At 35.0% G+C, this 22256-nt stretch overlaps 3 protein-coding genes across 7 annotated transcripts in view; 1 reads left to right on the forward strand and 2 right to left on the reverse strand.

Moving 5' to 3' along the window:
• The window catches only part of OVCH2 (ovochymase 2), a 127616-nt gene that overhangs the window by 75721 nt on the left and 29639 nt on the right, over window positions 1-22256 (reverse strand). The gene's annotated exons all lie outside the window — the stretch shown is intronic.
• LOC102541869 (olfactory receptor 10T2-like) lies at window positions 946-1911 on the reverse strand. Its single transcript, XM_015238372.2, has one exon. The coding sequence runs from the start codon at window positions 1909-1911 to the stop codon at window positions 946-948; it is 966 nt and encodes a 321-aa protein (XP_015093858.2).
• LOC102542118 (olfactory receptor 5P6-like) lies at window positions 14521-15465 on the forward strand. Its single transcript, XM_031681014.2, has one exon. The coding sequence runs from the start codon at window positions 14521-14523 to the stop codon at window positions 15463-15465; it is 945 nt and encodes a 314-aa protein (XP_031536874.2).

Below are 22256 nucleotides of genomic sequence, written 5' to 3' on the forward strand. Positions count from 1 at the left end.
AAAATAGTTTCCAGAAATGAAGGTGAATATTTCAGATGAAGGAACACTTAAAGAATTTTTTTCCCAACAAATCTACTTTTAAGAAATGGCTAAAGGAAATTCTCTAAACAGAATGTAAGTGATAAAAAAGAAAACTTGGAACTCCAGTAATTTAAAATATAGAACAAAATGAAAAAAATAAAAGCATACCAAAAATGTGAGATTCAGTTAAAGCAGTGTTGAGAGGGAAATTTACAGCACTGATTGTTTATGTTACTGAAGAAAAAGGTCTTAGAATATATTTAAAATTTTTGAAAGAAAAGAATGAAGTAGGAGAAATCACTCTACTTGACATTAAGATTTATTATACAGCTTCAGTCATCAGGCCACTGCGGTACTGGTAGAAGAATAGGTACACAGATCAATGAAACTGACTAGAAAACCTTGAGAAAAGACCTACAAGTATGCCAAACTTTTTTTTTTTTTTAAGATGCAGAAGCAATCCAATGAAAGAAGGAAGGTTTTTCAGCAAAGGGTTCTGGAGCAACTGGATATCCATGGAGGGTGGAACTACCTCAACCTAAACATCACACCTGGTATGAGAATTTACTCAAAGTAGATCAGGAAGGGCAATGTGAAATATAGAACCAAAAGCTATAAACCCTTAGTAAAAGTAAGAGGAAATAGTCAAGATATAGGATTAGTCAAAAACTTCTGGGAATTGACACTAAAACTAAAATCCATACACACAAAGATTCATCCAGCTACTATCATGAAAATACTGTGTTCCAAACATGTTTTGAATCATGCACACATGCATATATTTTAAACTATTTTAAAACTGTATCCCAAGTACAGGCATATCAGGTAATTCAGTAATACTTTAAATGCTTTGTGCACAAAGTGATGATTTTTATTGAAAGTACTCCACTGTTTCTACTTTGATTTTCCAGCAATCTGTAATTTTTAAATGTTCAGGGTCCTTTTATTTACCATCTGAGGGATGAACCTGTGTGCACTGTCTAGTACCTTCCTTAAGGCTATCTGCATTTCTTTGTTTCTTAGACTGTAAACAATGGGATTAAGCAGAGGTGTCAGCACTGTGTAGGTCACAGCCCTCAGCATATCTTCGCCGAATGAGCCACTGTCCTTGGGCCTCAAATAAACAAAGCCAGCAAATCCGTAGTGCATGCACACCACAGTGAGGTGGGAGGAGCAAGTTGAGAAAGCCTTATACCTCCCCTTGGCAGAAGGAATCTTCATAATGATGGACGCAATGAAGACATAGGAAATCATAATTAAAATAAAGCTGCCCACCAGCACAAAGGCAGAGAGCATAAATATAGCCATTTCATGATAGGGCGTATAGTCACAAGCCAGGCAGATCACAGGTGAGATGTCGCAAAAGAAGTGCTGGATGACGTTGGAGTCACAGAAAGACAAGTTGAATACCATGATGACGATGCACAGAGAAACCAGACACCCAACCACCCAGGAGGCCGTCATCAGCTGAAAGCAGATCTTCTGGGTCATCAAGACGGGGTAGTGCAGCGGGCTGTGAATAGCAGTGTAACGGTCATAGGACATGGCAGCCATGATGAAGCAGTTACTGCTTGACAAGCCAAAGAAGAAGAACATCTGTGTGGCACACTCAGGAAGAGAGATGGTCTTACTATCTGATAGTAAATCCACTAACATGCGGGGTATGATTACCACAGTGGTACAGGTTTCTGAAAAGGCCAGACCACAGAGGAAAAAGTACATGGGGGTGTGCAGGTGGCGAGTGAGCATGATGGCCACCATTATGGACACATTTGCAGTGAGGATGGTTACATGGGAGAAGAAAATCATCACAAAAAGGAGACTCTGCAGGTCTGGGAAACTGGAAAATCCCCACAGAAGGAAGGTGCTCACTGCAGTGTGATTGCCCATCCTCCTGGTGCACGCAGCAACTCTCTTCCAAAGGTGCAGGGTTCCTGAAGTTAAGACTCTGAGATGTTATAAAACATCCTTATGTACCAATGTCACCAAGACTTTAATCAAAGGGCGCTGGGAAGTTGAAGGCAGCTCTTCATGGGAAAGCCTAAGAAATTAATGCTAAGTGCACTTGACTGAAGTCAAGTTCAGTAATCAGAGTGAGGAGAATGATTCTGGTATGAAAATCTATATAAATGACATACAGTCAGCCCAAATATCTCCCTGGATTATACTCACAAAAGCATTCTTATTTCTCTCTTTTCCAATTAGCATCTGCATGTAAGAGGGAAACATGAATAAATTTGCTTTGTTCTCACCCACTGGATTTTGTGATGCTACATTTTTCAAATCCTCTTTGAGACAAAATGGTAACCTGGTACTCAGGGGTGCTTCATAAACTACTGACTGAATGAATAAAATAATCCAATCACTTAAAATGAATATAACATTTTTAAAAAAAATTAGGCAGATCAGTGAAATCTTCCAAAAGAGCTTTGACTCTTCCTTCAATGAAATCTTTTTATCAGTGTTTCACCCTGCAGTGGCTCCAAAAGTAGTAACTGTGGCCATGACCTGACCACATAAATGAATTTAACATGTTGTAACTTGTACTGGGTTCCTATCCATGGTAATAATTAAAGCTTGAGATTTAAAATATCATTAGTTCTTAACACATATCAATAATTATAAGTTCTTAATTTCTCATTGAAGATCTTTTTTCAAATGCCTAATATATTAATGGACTAGCATTGAGTGAAAATAATTTTGAAGATACCATTTCATTTAGAATGGCATATTCTGGTCATAATGTTCTAATCAAATTTTGGATTTTTTTAGCAAAACCTCCAGGACATTTTGTAGCAGGTGTACTTGTTATATGGTTTGCTTTGAAGTGCAGATCTGAATGGAATAAACCCAAATTCCTCTGATCAATTTGGCCAATCATATTTCTATTTCAATTTTTCATTAAACATCCAATCTCATATAAGTGGTGAAGGTAGAAATGTGATATGAAGAAATTTCATAAAATTTCAATTTTTAACTTCAAACACTGTTAAAAAATGATGGGAAAGAAAAATAGTACGGAATCAGTGGAGGAAAATGAAGGAGTGTGCAAGAGAAAGAGAGAAACACTGGCTAGAAGTTATTCTATAGGGCTAAGAAATGTATTGAAGCTTGAAGGGTTACTGTTTTCTCTTTGCATTGTAATTATGGGCAAAGAATACAAGAGAAGTCATGCCAGGTGACCAGCACCCACCATATACCTTTAATGTTCCAGACAATATGCTGCAGTTAGAGCTGACTCATGTAGTCCTTTTAAGTCTATGTTTTTAGGATTTTCATTGTGATTTTATAAACAATAAAGTAAGTTAAAGTGTGGTTAAGTGACTATAGAAGTCATGAGTTTTTTCAATACATATTGGCTAAATGCATGTGATGGGCCAGGCAATTTTATACTTGGGAAACACAATACGTAACCAGACACATAGGATCTGATAATGTGAGAGTGAATGACTGTTTTGGTTTGTGGAGTCAGGGAAGCCCTTTCTGGGGAGGTAACATGCTTAAATGGAGAACAGAAAGTCAGTTAGCAACCAACAGGTAAAGAACAGGGGAGTCAGCATTGCAGGCACAGTTCAGAGCTAACACAAAGAACCTAATGTGGGAATAATCTACCCCAGCAATCTTCAACCTGGACCCATATGGCTTATCTTTTGAGATCAGACCACACTCTTACCACTGATGGTTCCCTAGGCTATTTACCTCTTAGAAAAACATTTTTTTCCATTCTTTATGCTTCAATCATCATTTACCTTGTGTGCCTTCTTCAGTGTTCTGCCTCTGCCATAGCAGAATCCCCAGTTTCCTTTGGCACATTTCCAAGGCCGGAATTACCTCCAATAATTCAACGCAAGATTTTCAGAACAAAACTGGCCAAATTTTTCCACATGTCAGAGTTTCCTCCTGTATTTCCTATTTGAGTTAATTACAGACATCAGAGAGCCACCCTCAAACTCCATTTTTTACTCCTTCCTCATTTTCCATAATTACAGATGGTTTGTTTGCCAGCATCTTTATCCTCTTATTTTACTACCTCTGCTATTTCCCATAGGGTGTATATGGTGCCTCCATAGTTGTCTATCAGTCGTAAGTCTCCTGCGTTTTAATTTTATTCACCACAATATGACCCGTTGTTAGATTTGTAACTACAGGCTATATTAAGTCACTAACAGTGTCAAAAATAGTGAATAGATACACACTGCTTATCAGAGGAAATCCAAATACTCCAGCACGATATTTGATGCTCATCACAAAAGGATTCCTAGGCACTGCTCCTGGCTCAGTTTCCACCACACCCCTCTACCTACCCTACACTCAAACCAGACAATAGTGCCCTCTTTTTTCCAAACGCTTCCCGATCCTTCATGCTGCTGTGCCTGGCAGGTGATTCTCCCTCTGTCTCAGTTTCCCCTCCTCTATTTTACTTTTATCAGACTTTTATTGAGTTTTCATGCCCTAACTTGAATTACTTTGATTCCTCACCCTCTCTCGTTGTCCACATTTTCTAGATTCCAGGATCCTAACTAAAAAATGTCGCCTGCATTCTATTCCATCATTCATGTGGGTTTTTGCAACAGCATCTATTTTTTTCCCTCTTCCAGACCTGTCCCTCACCTCCTGCCACCTTTCCTCTATCACATTTATGATCATGCTACATGTCTTCATTTTCAACATGTTTTAGATACCCTTTGCTTACAAACTAGATAATTCAAGTAACTTCTAGACTTCACTGCATACTTCAGTCATACTATATCATATACCCTCACAGCTATACTAAGAGATAAGTGCTGTTAAAATGACCATGTTTCTGGTGAGGAAACTATGGCTTAGAGAGTTACTTAACTTGACAAAGGTGACACAGCCAGTCAGTACACATGTATCATACACACAACAAGGCAGCAAGAGTCCGAAGACCCACTCACTTGGCTAGCTGTTTATAAGGCCTCCCTCACCACACGTGCCCTAGCATGGCATTCAAGGTCTTACCTGTCCCGTTGCATCTCCTCTCATGATTATTATTTTGGGAGATTTACTAATTCCTCCATAATCCATTTTTTGGTGTATTTGAAGTACACTTTATTTGTACTAAGGTAGTTGGCTGTTCTCTAATGGGTTTTAAGAATCCTGTCACCTAGCAATGTGAATGCATGTATAGAAGTTTTCTACATGCTGTCTTAATTGAACTTATGATGGTGAAAATCAGCAAACGTCTGAAAATGCCAGACTGGCTGCTTAGAGTCTAAGAAATCGAGGCTATCATTTTCTCATGCTAGATATTACCCCCAATTTACTGTAGAAGGAAATCATACATGACCTACAAGAGTGATCATCTACTAAGAGGTATAACAGATAATCTCTAGGGGAGCTTTATCAAAACAGCATGTCTCTACCAGTACCTACCACAAGTTCTGGGCAGGCCTCTCCAAGAACAAAGACCTCCAGGATATGAGGATACATATACTTTGCATAATCTTTCTCTTTAATTTTTGTCAAGAACTTTTGATTTATATACTTTTCACATATTTTTCTGGTAAATTCTGGGGCTTTTTAAAATACTATCCTAGTCCAATAGTGATAAACAATTATGTCAATGTGACATTATTTCCATTTTTCCCAATCAGGCACTGGAAAGCAATATACCTATAACATTTTTTTCAGCCCCCTGTTTTTCGCAAGCCTTGCTGTCTTTACTATCATGGACTTGGCCTTGAGTTTCACATCTTCTTCTCTGTAGTTCTTCAGAGCTTCCCCAGTACTGTTTTCTGTGTGCCAGCTATACTAGGAGCAGAGAATTGACAACATTCTTAATTCCTAGATTATCTGTGCCCATATTTTCATTAATATTTTCCAGTATCTATAAGTACTTGATTATTAGAATACATAGAATAATATTCATTGTAAATAGAGAGAAAAAACCATACTGCCCACATTTTATAGAAGGAAAATCACTTTCTCTTCTCTTAAATGCATGAGGTGTTAAGCTGGAGGAAGAACTTACAGTCTTACAACTCAGGTGTGGCTTTCTGCAATACTTCCTCTGATTTCATGTATCTCATAATTCAGGGATAAGTTTTAAGGCAACTTTTTTCTTTTGAATGCCTGTCATGAGTCCCCTCAGACGTTAGAGTCTCCTGTAACATAAAAGGTTGTCTTCATTCCTTAAGGATGGATCACAGTATCATAAAGATTTTAATGAGTCCTCAGGCCACTGGAGACCATTATCTAGAGACTACTGCTTCAGATGCCAGGAATCTTGTGCTTCATGGGTCCATCACCCAATGTAATGTCCGCAACAATGTTTTTTCTCCCTTTTTTTTAAATTGAAGTATAGTCAATTAAGTTATGATATGTCAATTTCTGCTGTATAGCATAACGTCCAAGTCATGCATATATATACATATATTCATTTTCATTAAAGGTTATTACAACAAATTGAACATAGTTCCCTCTTATATACAGAAGGAATTTGTTTTTTTATATTTTTGTATGTAGTGGTTAACATTTAATAAGTTTCTGGAAATATACAGTCCACCAAGACTGAATCAATATGAAAAATATTTTTAAATCCTGACCTACCATAGAGAATTTTGAGGGATGTTTGCACTTATAATTCTGAATAACAACTGAAGTGATGAAAACTCGATTTGTTAAAAATAAATCTTTGGGTTGTGGATGATTCTCTTAGGAATATTTTACTTCCTGCAAAATATCACTTATTTTATTTATTTAAAAATTTTTTGTTTATTATTGTATTATTAAAAATTTGGGGGGGGGGAGGAGGTAATTAGGTTTACTTATTTTTAGAGGAGGTACTGAGGATCGGGCCCAGTACCTTGTGCATGCTAAGCATGCACTCTACCACTTGAGCTATACCCTCCCCCTTATCACTTATTTTATAATTCTGAAAATTTGCCAAGTCCCTCAGGACTCATCTGTCCAATACCCAGGTCAAAGGAAAGGCAGGTCATGAGAAGCTGTTGCCAAGGAAATCATTTAGAAGATTAGTAAAAAGAAGACTAACACACAGTATAAGCACTAAAATTTCTCTCTCAGAGGCATTTCTCCTTTAGAAGATCTTGCTGCAAAGGATAATTCCCTTTTATCCAAATTCCCAGCTACTGTACTGGCTTGTGTAAAATCTCCAAGTGGCTCCTAACTTCCTCTCTCATCAGCTTGGCTTTTAACATCTTCCACCATCTGTCCTGCTTTCTACCTAATGAGCTACTAAGTCTTATCTTCAATGTTGATCCAACACTTGATGCAAACCAGTTGGCATACTATCTTCTGCTTAATATCTGCACTTTCCTCTGTACTCTTTTCAATCTGTCTTAAAATCCCTTCTCCTGATGAGACTCATTCAAACTTTTTCCATAATTTTAAAGATTTAGCATAAATGCTACCTCATCCAAGAAGTTCCCTGCCTGAATGAATGCATAAAAATCAAGAGAGAAATTACAATCCTTAAGAATGAGTTCTATTAGGAGGGGCATTTATTTTGGATGGCCTCCACTGTACAAAGAACCTCAATGTTAGCAGATACAGTGTAGCAGTCTAGGTAGCTCTACATAAAAATAAACTGGGGTTTTTTTTTTTTTTGTGCCTTTCCTCAGTCTCTTACCAGGCCAGTGAACATTTCTTCAACTTCTTTCAGAGCCACCTGCTAATGCATTTTTTTGAGAATTACTCTTGGAAGAAAGGAACAAAACTGACTGGAAATGTCTGGGAGTGCACTCACAGGATGCCCCATAGCCATTAGCTTAATGATACAGTGTTTAAAAACAACAATGACAAAAACACCCTGTTGCTGCATGGGAGGACAACTCTAAATGGTAGGTGCCATTTATGCTCCAATGCTCCCTGTGGGATCACACTGAAGCTACACTTCAGTGGAGCCCACATCGTTATCTGGCTTCTCCCCTTGCCTTGTCCTGCTTCTCTCTTTTCTTACAGTTTTCTCCAGAGATCACTCCTCACTAAATCACTTGCGTAAGAATTACAGTATAAGGTCTTGCTTTTGGAGAACTTGTCATAAGGCAGAGTCTCAACATGTACACAGGAATGAGGACTGTATATACTTTATTACATATACATGAAATTTTTTTAAAAGTTAACATCAGGTTCTAATTGTTGGCTCGGAGTTCTTCTCCCTACAGGACTAGTTACAACCCTGAACCATCATTGTCAGTCATCTAGCCAAATAGACTGAATTTCTATCTCTGGGTCTTATTGCAGTTCTTTCTTGTAGTGCTGGGTTTTCTGCTTCTTGCTAAATAGCTCTGATTACCAGAGATTGATACTTTTTTCTTATGCATCTATTCAGAGGACAGTCAGTGAATTCTAAGTTGATACCACTGATTTTCTAGACATGCCCATGATACAATCCGCCAAAGACAGATGGGGCTGCACACTGCTGCTGCTGCTGCTGTTTCTTTATACCCATCAGTCTATCTTTGCTATTATCTTCATCACTACTTTTCCAAATGCACTGTAAGTCAACTACAAGAAGAGTAATAGAAATAACAGTGTCATTTTCTGCTAAAAAAAAATTGAAGATACAGACATCACCACTACCCCTCTTCAAATTTGAAGAAGTATGTGCATGCTACATTCTCTTTATAACACTACTAACAATCTTCCTGGAAATATGAATATGGAGATTTACTCATTTTATTCATTCTTTCACTCAAAAAATTATATTAACTGCCTCTTATATTCCAGGCACTGTCCTAGACTATAGGAAATACAAGTGACGAACAGCCAAAGATGTCTGCCCACATGGAATTTATTGTCCCTCATCTATAAGGCAGGAAGAAAAAACAAACTATCATCAAGCATTAAATATGTCAAAAAATTAAAATAGGAAAGAATAATTCTGTACCCCTGTGAAGCAGAGTAGTCACCAATTAAACTAAAATCATTTACACTTCCTCTACTAGTTTCCAGCAAGGAATAGGAAGATCAATAGTGGAGATGCAGAAAGAGAAAGCAGATATAAAACATACATAAATAAGGTCAGAGTAGGAATTACTTGTTTGACCATAAGAGCCATTTTCTTCAATGCAGAAATATTCTATATGAATGGTGAGGATATTCCAGAAGAGAAAAAAAAATGATCTTATCTAATAGCACTGCCCTTTGTTATTCATTTCAATTACTTTATTTAAAAAAATCATTTTCGTGACCTTTTAAAGATTCTCCATGTCCACATGTAGTTTGTGCTTCCCTCTCTTCCTGGCCTCAGATAACTGTTGATCTGCCTTTTGACAATATAGATTAATTAGCTTTGCTAGAGTTTTGTACATTAGAATCACACAGTATGTGCCCCATTGTATCTGACATCTTTCTATCAACATAGTGATTCTGATAATTCATTTATGTTTTGTGCATAACTCAGCCTTCTCATGGCTGAGTAGTATTCTATTGCATGGATACACCATTTTTTAAATCCATTCATCTGTTAGTGGGCTTTGAGGTGTTTCCACTTTGGGATTTTTGTGAATAAAGGTGTTTTTAAAAAGGGGCAAAAAGCTTTATGAACTTTCAAGTAGTCACTGCATGGATGTATGTTTTCACTTGTATTCAGTAAATCTAAAGAAGTGGGCCTCAAGGTCATATGGTAGATGTAAAAATATTTACATTTTTAAGAAACATAAACAATTTCAAAGTAGTTTTATGTTTTTATATTCCAAAGTGTGATGCTGAGAATTCCAGTTGCTCAAAAACCTTGCTAACATTTGATACTGTTCTTTAATTTTAGCCATTCTGAACTGTACAGTTGCAACATTTTTCATTTTAATTTGTATTTCTCTGATGACTCATGGTATTAAGTATCTTCTTATGCGCTTACTGGCCATTTGTATGTCTTCTTTTGGAAGTACATGTTCAAAGCTTCTTGCCCTTTTTACAAAGTAGGCTCATGGTCTTAATATTATTCAACTACAGGAGTTCCTTCTGTGTTCTATATACAAGCCCTTTTTCATGTATATGTAATACAAATATTTCCTCCCCTTTAGTGTCATGGATTTTTTGTTTGAAGACCAACATTTTAAATTTTGATGAATTCCAGTATGTCATTTTTATTTATTTCATGGCTTGTGCATCTCTGTTCTATCTAAAAAAAATGTTTGTCTACTCTAAAATAACAGAGATTGTTTTTCATATAATTAGCTCTAAATGTTATAGTTGAGCCTTTGTATTTACACCTATGATACATTTGAGTTAATTTTCTTGTATAGGATATAAGAGCTATTGTTCATTTTTCCATATGAAGTTCTTGCAATAATATATGCTGAAAATTTTTTCCACATAGAGCTGTCCTTAACATTAGTTCAAAATGTATTGGCCTGTATGTTTAACATATTCATAAATCTATTGTGGATCTATTTATCAACTATCTTTTTTGTTCCTTTGATCTGTATGTTTCTCTTTTCCCCAGTACTGTACACTCTTGATTACCTTAGCTTTATAGTAAGTCTTGAAGTCAAGGAATACAAATCTTCCAACTGTATTCTTCATTTTTAAAAATTACTTTTTATTATTCTAGTTAGTTTGCACATTCACAGAAAATCAGCTTGTCTACTTATACAAAATATCTTTTAAAAATTTTGATCCATATTGCACTGAATCCGTATATCAATTTTTGAAGAATTGGCTTCTTAATAATATTGAGCCTTCCAATCCATGAACATGTGTATCTCACCTTGTTTATTTATGTCTTCTTTATTTCCCTCAGCAGTTTCTCTAACTTTTAGTGAAGAAGTGTTGTAAAGTTTTTCTGAAACTTATTCCTAAAAATTTAGTTTTTAACATATTGTAAATAAATTTTGTTTTAATCTTTCCATTGTTTGTTACAGTATATAAAAATAAAATTACTTTCTATGTATTATGATTGTATTCTGTGATCTTACTAAATGAGTTGCAGATTTCTTAGAATGCTCTGCATAAATACATTTACAGATAGAGCCAGTTTTATTCTTCATGTTTCATCTCTATATTTTTAAAAAATTGTATTGACTTTTAGCAATATCTGGGACTTCCAACATAATGCTGAATAAAATTCGTGATGGTGGACTTCCTTATCTTTTTCCCAAGTGTAGATGGAAATCATTCAATATTTTACCATTAAGAATTATGTTAGCTGAAAGTTCTTCATAGTTGCCCTTTATCAGATATTATTGCTGGTGTTGATGTTCCTCTCTTCCTTTTCCTGCCTTCTTCTGGATTATTTGAATTATAAAAATCCCATTAAAATTCTTCCATTGGCATTTTAGGCATTGCTCTTGCATTACTTCTTTACTGGCTACTGTCAGGATAAGAATATATCTTCCTAAATATCGAGTTTACCTAGATTTAATAAGTTAGTAATTTACATAAAATAAGGAGAACTTAAGATCTTACATGTTGATTCTCCTGCTTCCACCTTTATACTATTCTTGTCAGATATATGTTTTGCATCTCTATAATAAAGATCTCATCAGATAATATTATATTTGCTAATTTGATAAGTTTAATTTTATTTTTTATTGAGGTATAGTTGATTTACAATATTAGTATCAGGTGTAAAGCAAACTGGTTCAGTTATACATATATACATATAACAGTTTGATAAGTTTTATGTATTTTAAAGGAATTAAGAGGAATGCATTTTTATATTAAACTAGTATTTACCATTTTAGATTCTCTTCATTCATTCCTGAAATTCAGAGACACATTTTTTTCCTTTATGTCCTGCTTGCATTATCAAGGTCAATGCCACGGCAACAGTGGCTTGATTTCCCTGGAACATGTGAGAAGCCCAGAGACTGCCTTTTAGAATTGACCAGCTGAAGAGTAGAAGAATGCTTATGCACAGAATTTCACCCTCTAATGGCTGGGGTTGTCCCTGAGACCATAATTGCTTCTGAATCTGGGATGTACTTGCCTCTGGACTAGAAGGCTGCTAATGGCTTCCCAGAAGGTCTTAGGTTTCAGAGAAGGAATGGAGCAAGTATTAACGTGGAGCTATTAGTCAGTAGTACTGAAAGTGAGAAACTGGCAATGTGAATGAGAATTATCCAGGATAAGTTGTTTGAACTCCTTAGCCTCAATTCTCCCATCTGATAAATGAGGATAATAAAGGTACCTACATCATAAAACTGTTGTGAGAATTAAAAATGTGAAAACTGTTAAGCATAATTCTTGGCAAGAAGTGAGCCCTGAATCAATGTTCCATAAGGCACTACTCAGGAGGCAACACTTTGAGGTTACTGACAGTGAGAGGCTCTTTCTTATCTGGAAGTCATCCAAACCCCTTTTTACTTTGTAGTTTTCTATGTAACTTTCAAGGCTTTCACTTTCTTACTTATGATATGATAATTAATGTACATGCCTTAAATTATTTTGTTATTTAAAATTCAACTTTACATCAACTTCCACTACGTATTCCCCAAAAGTAGTTAACAGCATGTTTTAAATTATCAATACAAAATACTTATCAAAAACACATACTGAATGGATAAATCTAAGGTTATCTTTTTTATACCTGAAATTTGGTACTATTTCTTTATCAAAAATATCAAAGAAAACTTGGAACCAATATTTATGTCTAAGACAATTTATTGTATTATACTTTCTGATAATTATTAAATGAAAGCTATAGAAGTATGTATAAACAGCTAGATAGAGGCAAAAGAATAAATTGACCACTTGAGGATTGACTTGGATATTGCGCTGCTCAATATCTACTACAGAACATAATGATGTTCCATGTTGTTTTTGAATTCACATTTGAATCTCTAGAGTCTTTAGAGATTTATCCCCAAGGGCAAACAAAAATTAGAGATAGCTTTATAACCAAATTAACCATAATTTTTCACAGAAAGATGAGTGAGTTCTTATTCCAGGAGGTAAGATTTTGGCTCTTGTTAATGAATATGATGTACTGATTTTCATTTACCGTTTGAGAACTCTACTCCCCAAAATTGTATCTGTACTCACAAGTTATACCTGGGGAACAGGGCAGATATAATCAAGCAGTTAGTAAACAACTTTAGCTGAATCGCTATGTCTACCCTCAACTGCACATGAATAAACAGGTATAGTCCATGTCAAGAATTCCTCGTGTATCTACCTATAAGATGGAAACTCATATAGTCTTTCAATACTCTCCAACCTCAGCACTAAAGCATAATGTTAGTAAATTTACTATCAGGATGCTTTAGGCATTTACCGGTGTTTAAAGATTTAAATATTTAAAAATTTAGACATTGGAAACATATTTACATAAAGACTTGTTTTGTTTATGGGTCTGATGCTTTAGCTTCAAGAGAGTAACACATTAGGTAAAGTCCAGGATGTAAGTCAGAAATTTTGGAGATGAGTACCACTATGTGGTGATCCTTCTTAAGTTTTTGAGCCACACTTTATTCAGCTACATATTATGCTGAAAATAATATTTCATTCTATAAAACTCTAATTAGAAAGTGTTGTTAAAGTAGGAAGTGATTTGATTGTTTGAATAAATGTATTTTATTTATGTAGAAAATATCAATCATGCTTTTTGCATAGAAATTATGCCAATATTTCAAGCTACTCGATAAAATAATATTTTTAATTTAAAAATCTAGTAAATTTATAACAGGTAACTTTATTCATAAACTTAATTTGAAATTGGTTTCTGTTATATTATGAAGAAACGTTTATTTCTTTAAAAATATTCTTAAGTGATAGATATTATGAAATATATAACTAACTAGGTATCTCTTTTATACATAACTGCCAGAAGGCTTAAAGGATAGTCCGTCATTCCACACATTGCCAGGTGAATTGGACTTCATGCTCAGTATTATTTATTAAACAGTTACTAAAGGAATGGGTAGTCAGACTTTCCTGGGGTTCATATTGTGACTCTACCAATTGCTACAGAGCTTTGTGCAATTTATATAACTTCCTTAGACTCCATTTATACACTTAAAAAATAATGAATGCAATTAATATTATTTTATGAAAAAATAGACTATATATATACTAATTACACTATATAGACTAAATTATAAGCATAGACTATATATGTATACAAACTATATTACAAGCATATAAATACAAAATTCTTAAGCCTATGCTTACAATTTAGTAAGCATGTAGTAAAAGTTAGCTATAACTCAAGTCTTTATTACAAAACGCTACATCTTTCTTTTTTTTATATTATAATTACTGGTCTTTTTTGTTACTGTCATCTGTCATATTTTCTTTCCTTTAAATCTACTTTAAGTGCATATTTAGAAACAATATAATACAAAAGGTAAAAGACATTATTTCAAGGAAGTTTTCTGACTATTTTGCTAAAAGTAATTTTAAAAATACAGATAGACTCATAATTGCATGTAAATATGGATCAATTCTTGGATATCTTTATTTGTAATCACATCCCATATACGCATTAAAGAAACTGAAATCATCAAAATTATAACTCCTTTAATATACTGTTTCATCTCAGGTTCCTTTTGGTAGCAGCTGCATAATCTCATGGATTCCCTGGGAGATGGGAACCACACTGCAGTGACAGAGTTCATTTTACTGGGCTTAACAAATGACCCAGTCCTTCGAATCATCCTCTTCATGATCATCCTATGTATCTACCTGGTGACCATATCTGGCAATCTCAGCACAATCATTCTTATCAGAATCTCTTCTCAGCTCCACCATCCCATGTACTTTTTCCTGAGCCACTTGGCCTTTGCTGACATGGGCTATTCATCTTCTGTTACACCCAATATGCTTGTAAACTTCCTGGTGGAGACAAATACCATCTCCTATCATGGATGTGCCATGCAGCTTGGTTCAGCTGGTATCTTTGGGACAGCTGAGTGCTTCATTCTGGCTGCCATGGCATATGATCGCTTCGTGGCAATCTGCAACCCACTGCTTTATTCCACCAAAATGTCCACACAAGTCTGTGTTCAGTTACTTACAGTGGCTTATATTGGTGGTTTTCTCAATGCTTCCTCCTTTACTATTTCCTTCTATTTTTTACTCTTCTGTAGACCAAATCGAGTCAATCATTTTTTCTGTGATTTTGCTCCTTTGGTTGAACTCTCCTGTTCTGACATCAGTATCCCCACAACTGTCCCCTCATTTACGGCTGGCTCCATCATTGTGGTCACAGTGACTATCATAGCCATCTCCTACATCTACATCCTCATCACCATCCTGAAGATGCGCTCCACTGAGGGGCGCCACAAGGCCTTCTCCACCTGCACGTCCCACCTCACAGTGGTCACTCTGTTCTTTGGCACCATCACATTCATTTATGTGATGCCCAAGTCCAGCTACTCAACTGACCAGAACAAGGTGGTGTCTGTGTTCTACATGGTGGTGATCCCCATGTTGAACCCGCTCATCTACAGTCTGAGGAACAGTGAGATTAAGGGGGTCCTGAAGAGACAGCTTGGCAGAAAAATATTTTCTTAGTGAAACCAGTTATTTCATAGGGTTTGATATAATAATATGTCACAAATATAAAAATTGAGTGTCTGTGGTTTAAAATATCCATCCTATGTGATTAGCCAGGGCACAGCTTTTTAGTAAAGGTAGGGGATAGATTTTCAGATATAAAATTATAAGTCAGAGACCATAGTGAGTTTTCCTTTAATAAAATAAAATAAAATTTATTAATTAAGAAAAACAAATTGATTCCCATGAAAAATAATTAAACTTCTATTGCTTTAAAACTTCATTCAGCTTTTCCCCATTAAGTATGATGTTAGCTGTGGGTTTGTCATATATGGCCTTTATTATGCTGAGGTATGTTCCATCTATGCCCACTTTCTGGAGAGTATTCATCATAAATGGATGTTAAATTTTATCAAAAGCTTTTTCTGCATCTACTGAAGTGATCATATGGTTTTTATTCTTCAATTTGTTAATGTATCACATTGTATCACACTGATTGATTTGTGGATATTGAGAAATTCTTGCATCCCTGGGGTAAATCCCACTCGATCACGGTATGTGATCCTTTTAATGCATTGTGGGAGCTGATTTGCTAGTATTTTGTTGAGGATTTTTGCATCTATATTCATAAGTGATATAGGCCTATAATTTTCTTTTTTTGTGACATCTGTCTAGTTTTGGTATCAGGACAACCTTATAGAACAAGGTTGGAAGTGTTCCACCCTCTGCAATTTTTTGGAATAGTTTCAGAAGGAGAGGTGTTAACTCTTCTCTAAATATTTGGTAGAATTCCCCTGTGATGCCATCTGGTCCTGGACTTTTGCTTGTTGGGAGTTTTAAAATTACTGATTCAATTTCAGTTCTGGTAATTGGTCTGTTCATATTGTCTACTTCTTCCTGGTTCAGTCTTGGCAAATTATGCCTTTCTAAGAAATTGTCCATTTCTTCTACATTGTCCTTTTTGTTGGCATATTGTTGCTCATAGTAACCTCTTATGATCCCTTGTATTTCTGTGGTATCGGTTGTAACTTCTCCTTTTCCATTTCTGATTTTATTAATTTGGGCCCTCTCTCTTTTTTTCTTGATGAGTCTGACGAAAATTTATCAATTTTGTTATCTTTTCAAAGAACCAGATTTTAGTTTTATTGATCTTTTCTATTGTTTTTTAAGTCTCTATTTCATTCATTTCTGCTTTAATCTTTATGATTTCTTTTCTTCTACTAACTTTGGGTTTTGTTTGTTCTTCTTTCTCTAGCTGCTTTAGGTGTAAGATTAGGTTGTTTACTTGTGATTTTTCTTGTTTCTTGAGGTAGGCCTGTATCACTATAAACTTCCTTCTTTGAACTGCTTTTGCCCCATCCCGAAAGTTTTAGATCTTTGTGTTTTCATTTTCATTTGTCTCAAAGTATTTTTTAATTTCCTCTTTGATTTCTTCAGTGATCCATTGATTGTTTAGTAGTATATTGTTTAGCCTTCACATGTTTGCAGTTTTTGCAGTTTTTTCTTGTAGTTGATTTCTAACTTTATAGCATTGTGGTTGCATTTCCTCTAAGATCAGGAATAAGACAAGATGCCCACTCTCACCACTTTTATTCAACATAGCTTTGTAAGTCTTAGCCATAGTAATCAGAGAATAAAAAGAAATAAAAGGAATCCAAATTGGAAATGAAGGAGTAAAACTGTCACTGTGTGCAGATGACATGATACTATACATATAAAACCCTAAAGAAGTTACCAGAAAACTATTAGAACTCATCAATGAATTTGGTAAAGCTGCAGGATCCAAAATTAATATATAGAAATCAGTTGCACTTCTATATACTAACAATGAAATAGCAGAAAAAGAAATTAAGGAAACAAAACCATTCACCATCACACCAAAAAGAATAAAATACCTAGGAATAAACCTATCCAAGGAGGCAAAAGAACTGTACTCCAAAAACTGTAAGACACTAATGAAAGAAACTGAAGATGACATAAACAAGTGGAAAGATATACAGTGTTCTTGGATTGGAAGAATCAATATTGTTAAAATGGCCATACTACCCAAGGCAGCATACAGATTCAATGCAATCTCTATCAAATTACCAATGACATTTTTCACAGAGCTGGAATAAAAAGTGTTAAAAATTTGAATGGAAAAACAGAACACCTGAATAGCCAAAACAATCTTGAAAAAAACAGAGTTAGGGGAATTACACTCCCTGACTTCAGACTATACCACAAAGCTACAGTAATCAAAACAGCATGGTACTGGCACCAAAAAAACAGACACATAGATTAATGAAACAGACATAAAGTAAGTTCAGAAATAAACCCACACACTTATGGTCAATTAATCTATGAAAAAGGAGGCAAGACTATACAGTGGAGAAAAGACAGCCTCTACAATAAGCGGTGCTGGGAAAACTGGACAGCTACCTGTAAAAGACTGAAGCTAGAACATTCTCTAACACCATATACAAAAATAAATTCAAAATGGATTGAAGACTTAAACGTAAGACTAGATACTATAAAACTCCTAGAGGAAAACATAGGCAGAACACTCTTGGACATAAATCACAGCAATATATTTTGAACTAGCTCCTAGAGTAATAGAAGTAAAAGCAAAAATAAACAAATAGAATCTAATTAAACTTAAAAGCTTTTGCACAGCTAAGGATACCATCAACAAAATGAAAAGAAAACTTACAGAATGGGAGAAAATATTTGCAAATGATGTGACTGACAAGGGACTAACTTTCAAAATATACAAACAGCTCATGTACCTTAATATCAAAAAAACAAGCAACCCAATCAAAAAATGGGCAGAAGACCTAAATAGACATCTCTCCAAAGAAGGCATCCAGATGGCCAAGAAGCAAATGAAACGATGCTCAACATCACTAATTGTTAGAGAAATGCAAATCAAAACTACAATGAGGTATCACCTCGTGGCAGTCAGAATGGCCATCATCAAGAAGTCTACAAATAAGTTCTGGACAGGGTGTGGAGAAAAAGTAACCCTCCTACACTATTGGTGGGAATGTAAATTGGTGTAGCCACAATGGAGGACAGTATGAAAAGTTTGCTTAAGAAACTAAAAATAGACTTACCATATGATCCAGCAATCCCACTCCTGGGTATATATAAGAAAAACATAATTGAAAAAGACACATGCACCCCAATGTTCATAGCAGCATTATTTACAATAGCTAAGACATGGAAACAACCCAAATGTCCATCAACAGATGACTGGATAAACGTGTTGTATATAGATACAATGGAATACTTCATCCACGAAAAAGAATAAAATAATGCCATTTGCAGCAACATGGATGGACCTGGAGATCATCATTCAAAGTGAAGTAAGCCAGAAAGAGAAAGGAAAAATGCCATATGATATTGCTTATATGTGGAATCTTAAAAAAAAAAAGGACACAAACTAACTTATCTACAAAACAGAAACAGACTCAGACATAGAGAACAAATTTATGGTTAACAGAGGTTAAAGAGGGTGGGAAGGATAAATTGGAAATTCAAAAAAATCACTTTGGGGAGTGGTGGAAATGTTACCTATCTTGATTGTGGTAGTGGTTTCATTGGTGTACATATGTATCAAAATTCACCAAAGTGTACACCTGAAATATGTGTAATTTACTGACATGAACCATACCACAATAAAGGTGTTAAAAGTAAATTAATTAATTAATTTCATTCATATATTTTTTCCAAACTTTCTACTCTGCCATTAGTTAAGATTATTGTACCTCCAAACCTTTAAGACTGTGTCCATTTTCAACAGCAATTTATCCTGAAATAAGTGTGATAACTTTAGTTATGACTGAGTATATTCTGAGAGGAAATGACAAAAGGGAATCAGAAAGTTTCTGGAGGTGTTCTTGTAGGAATGGTGTCTGCTGAGGATGGACTTTATGGTCCCATAAGTTCTGGCCGGTGTTCCCGGTCTCTAGCTCCAGTCACCATGCAGAGGGTCCCCAGAGAAGAAAAGGGTGAGATGTCCCTGACTGACCTGTGAATTCTGTCAGGTCCAAAGAGGTGACTTCTCTGTGGGAAAAAGAGGGTCCCTAAACTCCTCAGAGACTGAGTGGAACAAACTCTTAGAGTGGATTGTTCATAGTCAGGCCTATATCCTGCTTAGGAAGGCGAAAGGAGCTGGATTTTCTGTCTCTGAATTTTGGCTGCCCCCTGGAGAGACTTCATCTACCTCAATATGCTGACAACAAACAAATTTATTGACCTTTCCTGCCCCCCATTTCATGTTTCAGACACAAATTATATCTTTGCTGACTGACTCATGGGGCATTCATCATCTCATTCATTCATTTGTTCTTTCATACAGTCAGAATTATATCGAGTTATTCTTATATTCCAGAAGCAGTCATAAGCCACTGGTAATATAGTGACAAACATGTAATATACTTGCCCTCATAGAATTTATCTTATAGTTTAGAAGACACATTTGGTATTATTAGTCTTCTTTAAATTTAGCCACTTAATGTGTGTGTAGTGGTGTCAATTTACGTTTTTATTTTGCATTTTGATATTGTCCAATTTATCAATCATTTAATTTATGCACTGTACTTTTGGTGTCTAACAACTCTTCACGTAAACCCAGTCATGAGTAGTTGTAAGCTTTCTTCTAAAAGTCTTACACTTTGCATTTTGGTCTATGATCCATTTTGGGTGTATTCTTGTATAAGATGTGAGGTTTAGGCTGAGGTTTATTTATTTATTTATTTGCTTCTTTTTGCCTATGAAAGTCTAATTATTCCAACATCATTTGTAGAAAAGACTATGCTTTATCTGTTGAATTGGTTTTGTACCTTTGTTTAAAATCAATTGGCTGTACCCATGTGGACTTATTTCTGAACTCCCTATTCTGTTCCACTCATGTGTGTGTTTATCCCACTTCCCATTAATACCATACTGTCTTCACTACTGTTAGTCTGTATTAAATTTGGAGGACTCAAATTACCTGATTTTAAGCCTTACAATAAAGTTGCAGTAATCAAGACATGTAGTATTATCATAGGGAAAAACATACATCAATGGAACAGGATAGAGTCCCCAAAATAGATCCACACATGGTTAATCAGCTTTTAAAAAGAGAAGACAATGAAACTTAACATAGAAAAGATAATCTTTTCACAAAGTGTGTTGGAACAAGTGAACATCCATTTTTTTAAAATTTCACACATGAAAAAAATTAAGTCAAAAGAGATTTTAGAATGAAATGTAAACCAACATTATAAAATTTTAAAAACATATCTACTAAAGAATTAACATCTAAAATACATAAAAAGCTCACAAAACTCAATGAAAAGAAAACAACCCAAATTTTAAAAATAGGTAAAAGATTTGAATAGATACTTCCCCAAAGAAAAGATATGAATGGAGCATAAATGCACTTGAAACTGATGTCGAACGCAGTTCAGTCACTAGTGAAATGCAAATTAAAGTAAAAGACTTAATGCTACACACATAAAACATATTAGAACTTTTTTTTTATATAACTGACAATACCAGGTGCTGCAAAGGACACAGAGAAAAAGACCTTAAATAAAATGCTGATAGGAATGCAAAAATGGTACAGCTACTTTGAAAAAAAAATGGAGTTTTTTTTATAAACATACACTAACCATAACATCAAGCAATTGTAATCCTAGGTATTTATTCAAGAGAAATGAAAATACATGTCCACACAAAGACCTGCATGGAGATATTCATAGAAGGTTTATTCATAACTGTCAAAGACTAGAAAATTCTCAAAGGTGCATCACTGAAAGAACAGGTAAAGAAATGGTGGTATATTCACATAATGACTATGTTTGAGAAGACTGTAACACAATCCAGACTTTCTATAATGCATCCTTCACAATATCCATGATATCATTCAAAATTACTAGCACAGTGGGGGAGGATATAGTTCAAATGTTAAAGCACATGCTTAGTATGTAGGAGGTCTGGGGTTCAATCCCCAGTACCTCCTCTAAATAAACAAACAAACCTAATTACCTCCCCACCCCATCCCCCCAAAAAAATTTAAAATAAAGAAAGAAAACTATGCCTTAAAAAAATTACCAGCACATTAAAAAAATAAAGTTTGGGGGTGATATATGGCCCATACTCAAGATAAAGAGTTAGAAACCAACCTCAAGGAAAGGCTGAAAACAAAAGTATAAGTTTCCATTTGAGGAAGCTTGAAAGGGAACAACAAATAATTTTTTTAAGTATAAGAAATGAAAGAACACAATCAAAGAGATAGAAAATATGACCCATAGAGGAAATAGAGAAATATCTAATTTTATTCTTTGAAAAGATTAATAAAATCAAAAATCCCATTGGAGTGTTAATCAAGAGAACGGCAAAAATATAAATTATCCAAATAAGACACTCAAAGGAGGGCATAAGTACACATTCCGCAGATATTAAAATGGTTAAAGATAGATATTATGAACAATTTTATGTCAATAAACTTAATAAATAAGAACTGAATATTTTCCAGAAAAACAAATCGTGTTGGTAAAGAAAAAGAACATCGTTGTCATCCTTCAGGCTGGGAGGACAGACACAGAATAATCTAGCAACAAAATTAGTAGAAAATGTTTCTTCCAAGTTTATGCAGCAGCTGTAAAACTATCATAATGATCTAATTTTTCAGTGATTATTGCTTTCTAACCAACAATGCACCCAAGTCTGAAAAGCTTTCTTACCTTTTACTGGAAGTACCCAATTACTAAATTGCCATCATTTCATGACAGTGTCAAGTCTTCCCTCCTAATCTCACCTCAGAAACAGCAACCAGC

Source organism: Vicugna pacos, chromosome 10 (assembly GCF_048564905.1).
Source record: "Vicugna pacos chromosome 10, VicPac4, whole genome shotgun sequence".
NCBI lineage: Eukaryota > Metazoa > Chordata > Mammalia > Artiodactyla > Camelidae > Vicugna > Vicugna pacos.